Below are 4,344 nucleotides of genomic sequence, written 5' to 3'. Positions count from 1 at the left end.
AACATTCGATGATATAATATAGACCCTTATAAAAGGTTCTATAGCATCTTCCTGTGACACAGTCTTATCAGTTTCATCCTTTGCCATCCGTTGCTCTATCATATGGGAACTAACTGCTCTATCACTCCTCAACACTGACTGCATCTGAGTTTCCACAGTTTCCTGTTCTCCCCTTGCTGTCTAGCTTCAAGTGAATGTTTATACTGGTTTGTTGTGGAAGGCTCCAAATTATCTTCATATGGTACCTGACCAGTTGCTTCCCGTTCCACTGGTTTCCCCTTAATTTGGATATCTATTACTCTATCCTATTATGGTGCTTTCTGAATTAGATTTTCTACACTGAATCCTTCACTTTGCAGGTGCACCATAACCTCAGTTTGTATTTCTTTAACTTCTCCATTACTGGTCTCCTTTTCCTCTTTGTCTTCTTATTTTCCTTATTTGTAAAGTTTTCCATGTCCTTATTCTTTTGTCTGGATTTCTCTTCAAATATCTTTGGTGCTTGTTAGTTTTGCTTTCTCATTTGCATAAATATTAGACCACATTAAATCTCTTTTTTCTTTCCCATGTCCATATTTCTTCTTCAGATATTTCCTAATCTTCCTGTTTCTCCCTGCTTTGTGAACTCACTCCATCCTGCTGTGATGTAACCTGTGTTAGACCTCCTACATCAAATCCTTCACTTCACAGGCACTCCATAACTTCAACTTCTACTTTTTAACTTCTACTTTACTGATCTTCTTTTCTACATTCCCTCTTTGTGATATATATTTTATTATAAAATGTTCCATATCTGGAGGCCTTTGCCTGCATTTCTTTTCAAATATCTTTCGGGCTGCCATCTTTACATTGATTAATTTGGCTTTCTCCTTTGCATAAATATTGCACCATATCAAATCTCTCTTTCTTTCCCATGCCCATATTTCTTTTTTATACTTTTCAAATATCTCTTGGTTTTGTTGTTTATATTTTCTCACTTCCTCAGATGCTTCTTTTTCCAAACAGATCAATATTTCTTGATCTATATATTGTTTTTTACAACTCAGTTGTATTAATGAACACAAAGTTTCATTTGAAGCTTCTTAGGTTCATAGGTAGGTACTAGGCTATTGTCCCAAGGGCCTACGTAAGCCTAGCCAACAAGCTTCCCTGGCTAACGCCACCCAAGAAAGTTGTTTTCTTGTGCCACTGTCGAAAAGAGGCACAGAAGTGATCCCCGGGGTGTAGTTTTTCTTGTGGAAGTATTTTTCATTCCTCTAATTTCTCTCTTAAATGTTTTGTATATCTTGTGTCTGGAAATTCTGGGCTTTTTGCATAATAGTAACAATATATAATTTCTTTCATATCCTCAATAGTCCACTTTATCATCTTTATGGCTCTTCTTTGGCCTATCAATTTTTGTGGACTGCTACTTCCTTCTACAATGGGGAAGGGGGCATCCTCCTCATGGGCCTGGCCTGGCCCCATTGTAGGAATGTTTCCGTATTTTGAGGATTCTACACTGTCATCTTTTCCAGTCCTGGCACCAGTGTGCTTACCAGCATTGGGCACTTTTTTATCCTGGGTTTTGTGCACCCAGCTATCTTTTTAGTTTTTGACCTACTTCTGTCCATGATATGTGCTATATAAAGACAGTCTATATATCATTGTCGCCTTGGTGAGACTTTGTGAAAACAGGGTCCTCTCATGAAGGTACTCACCAAGATTTGAGGATGAATTTAATTTCAGCACGACTACACTCCTTTGCTTGCTGACTTTTCATCTCTCCATTCGGTGTCCATTTTTTGATGCTTTAGAAGAGCATTATTTTTTCTCTAACACTAAGTACATTCAGGACACTTGTACATTTCTCCCCTTGTCAATTTTGATGCTGTAGTAACTCTTTCTTCTGTATAAGAAAATATTATATTCAACAAATTTATATATTTTTTCCATTGAGTTTTTCACGATAGAGGGGAACATCCCTTCATCTCAAACACTTAATGCATGCAGGATATTTGTAAGCCTTTTCCTCTAAGTGAACTTATTGATAGGTTCTGTGGTGGCATTCCTGTGTAACATACTTATTGAATTCAAATAATTTATATGTTGTTCACATATTTGAGTATACCCAGTGTGACTGTTTTAATGGTGCATCAGCAGTCTATTCCACATACTTGTTTACTGCATTCTGTTTATTGTATGTGCTTTTATCACGTATGAATTTTTTGATGGTTTACAAGCTGTTGTTTCCGTGAAAAACACTTATTACATTCAGCACATTTATATGGTTTCTCACCACTGTGAATTGTTTGATGGCTTCTAAGGCTTTGTTTCTGGGTAAAACATTTACTACATTCAGCACATTTATATGGTTTCTCCCCTTTGTGAATTTTTTTATGGGTTACAAGGTTATGTTTCTGGGTAAAACACTTGCTACATTCAGCACATTTATATGGTTTTTCCCCTGTGTGAATTTGTTGATGGGATACAAAGTTGTGTTTCCATGCAAAACACTTACTACATTCAGCACATTTGTACAGTTTCTCCCCTGTGTGTATTTGTTGATGGGTTGTAAGGTTCTTTTTCCATACAAAACCCTTATTACATTCAGTACATTTATACGGTTTTTCACCTGTGTGAACTAGTTTGTGGGTGTCAAGGGACTTTTTACATGCAAAACCCTTACTACATTCAGCACATTTATAAATTTCAAACCTTGTGTGAATTTGTTGATGGGTTACAAGGTTTTTTTTCCATGCAAAACATTTGCTACATTCAGTACATTTATAAGGTTTCTCCCCTGTGTGACTTTGCCTATGGATTATAAGGTTGTTTTTACATGCAAAACACTTACTACATTCAGTGCATTTATACGGTTTCTCCCCTGTATGAACTAGTTTATGGCTATCAAGTGACTTTTTATATACAAAACTTTTACTACATTCAGCACATTTATACGGTTTTTCCCCAGTGTGAACTAGTTTATGGATGTTAAGGGACTTTTTACATGCAAAACCCTTACTACATTCAGCACATTTATACGGTTTCTCCCTTGTGTGAATTTGCTGATGGGTTACAAGATTTTTTTTCCATGCAAAACACTTGCTACATTCAGCACATTTATAAAGTTTCTCCCGTGTGTGAATTTGTTGATGGGATATAAGGTTGCTTTTCCATGCAAAACACTTGCTACATTCAGCACATTTATACGATTTCTCCCCTCTGTGAACTTGTTGATGGATTCTAAAGGTATATTTCTGAGTAAAGCACTTACTACATTCAGCACATTTATATGGCTTCTCTCCCACATGAACTTGTTGATGGATTCTGAGTGGATATTTGTGCGTGAAACAGTTACTGCATTTAGGACATTTCTGTGTTTTTTCCCCTGTGTGGTACCTCAGATGACTTTGACACACAAAATGCTTATTGCATTCAGTGCATTTATATGATTTCTCTCCTTTGTGAGATGTCTGATAAATTACTGCACCTTTCTTTTTACTAAGACATGTGTAGCATTCAGACTTCTTGTTGCAATTATGTCCAGACGGGTGCTGTGGTACAACGGGGGGAAGAGGTATGTCAGTGTCCAACACATGCTGAGTACAATGCTGTGCAAGGGGGAATTCGCTGTTACCCTTAGGGCTGCTGCTGCAGTTACATCCTAAATGAAACTCTGGGGCAGTAACAGGATGAACCCTATTGTATCTGTTCACAGGCTGAGCACCCCGCTGTGATTTCTGTCTAGAGTGATGCAATGAGGGTGTTGCACTGTCACATTCAGAGCTCTTGATCCAGTTATGACCTAAGTGATGCTGCAAACCAGGAGAAAGATGAAGTTTCTTGTAATCCTTCCCAGGCTCATCAGACTGCTGTAGGTTCTCTTGAGGATGGGATGTCCCAAGTGATGGCTGTTGACTGCAAAACACACTGCAGTTTCTGCTCCTGAAACCTAAAAACAGATTCCTTATTACTGTGTCCATGACAATGATGAAACAAATGTCAGACATGTCACTCACAATAACGTGTACTGCTTAAACATTCTGCAATACTAGGAATTTAACAGCTATTTTATTCTTCTCTTATTAACACAATTATTAAAATAAAATCAATTCTGATTGCTCAGTTATATGAAATTAGTTGTTACAGAACAGCTGAAAGAGGAACAAAAGCAGTGCAAAACTATCACAATAAAGAAGGAGCAATTTGGACAAGAAAATAATCATACCTTCAGTTTGAGACATTATTCTCAGCCATTTTTTTCCAAGATGTGTGACAAATCTTACTGTACATATAGCTAAAAAATACTGTGTAGGAACATAATATAAGTATATATTTTAGAGCAACATCGTTACACTAACG

The 4,344-nt window shown here is 37.0% G+C and overlaps 1 protein-coding gene across 1 annotated transcript; it reads right to left on the bottom strand.

Moving 5' to 3' along the window:
* Positions 1-1,577: 1,577 nt before the first annotated feature.
* LOC122814472 (gastrula zinc finger protein XlCGF26.1-like) lies at positions 1,578-3,992 on the bottom strand. Its single transcript, XM_044087052.1, has one exon. It carries the CDS (start codon positions 3,990-3,992, stop codon positions 2,193-2,195), a length of 1,800 nt encoding a protein of 599 aa, XP_043942987.1. The 3' UTR covers positions 1,578-2,192.
* Between the last annotated feature and the right edge of the window lie 352 nt (positions 3,993-4,344).

This window comes from Protopterus annectens, chromosome 10.part0 (assembly GCF_019279795.1).
Source record: "Protopterus annectens isolate FY-2018-M chromosome 10.part0, PAN1.0, whole genome shotgun sequence".
NCBI classification, from domain to species: Eukaryota; Metazoa; Chordata; order Ceratodontiformes; family Protopteridae; genus Protopterus; species Protopterus annectens.
The sequence above is the reverse complement of the archived record's forward strand: the minus strand, read 5'-3'. Positions and strand labels throughout refer to the sequence as shown.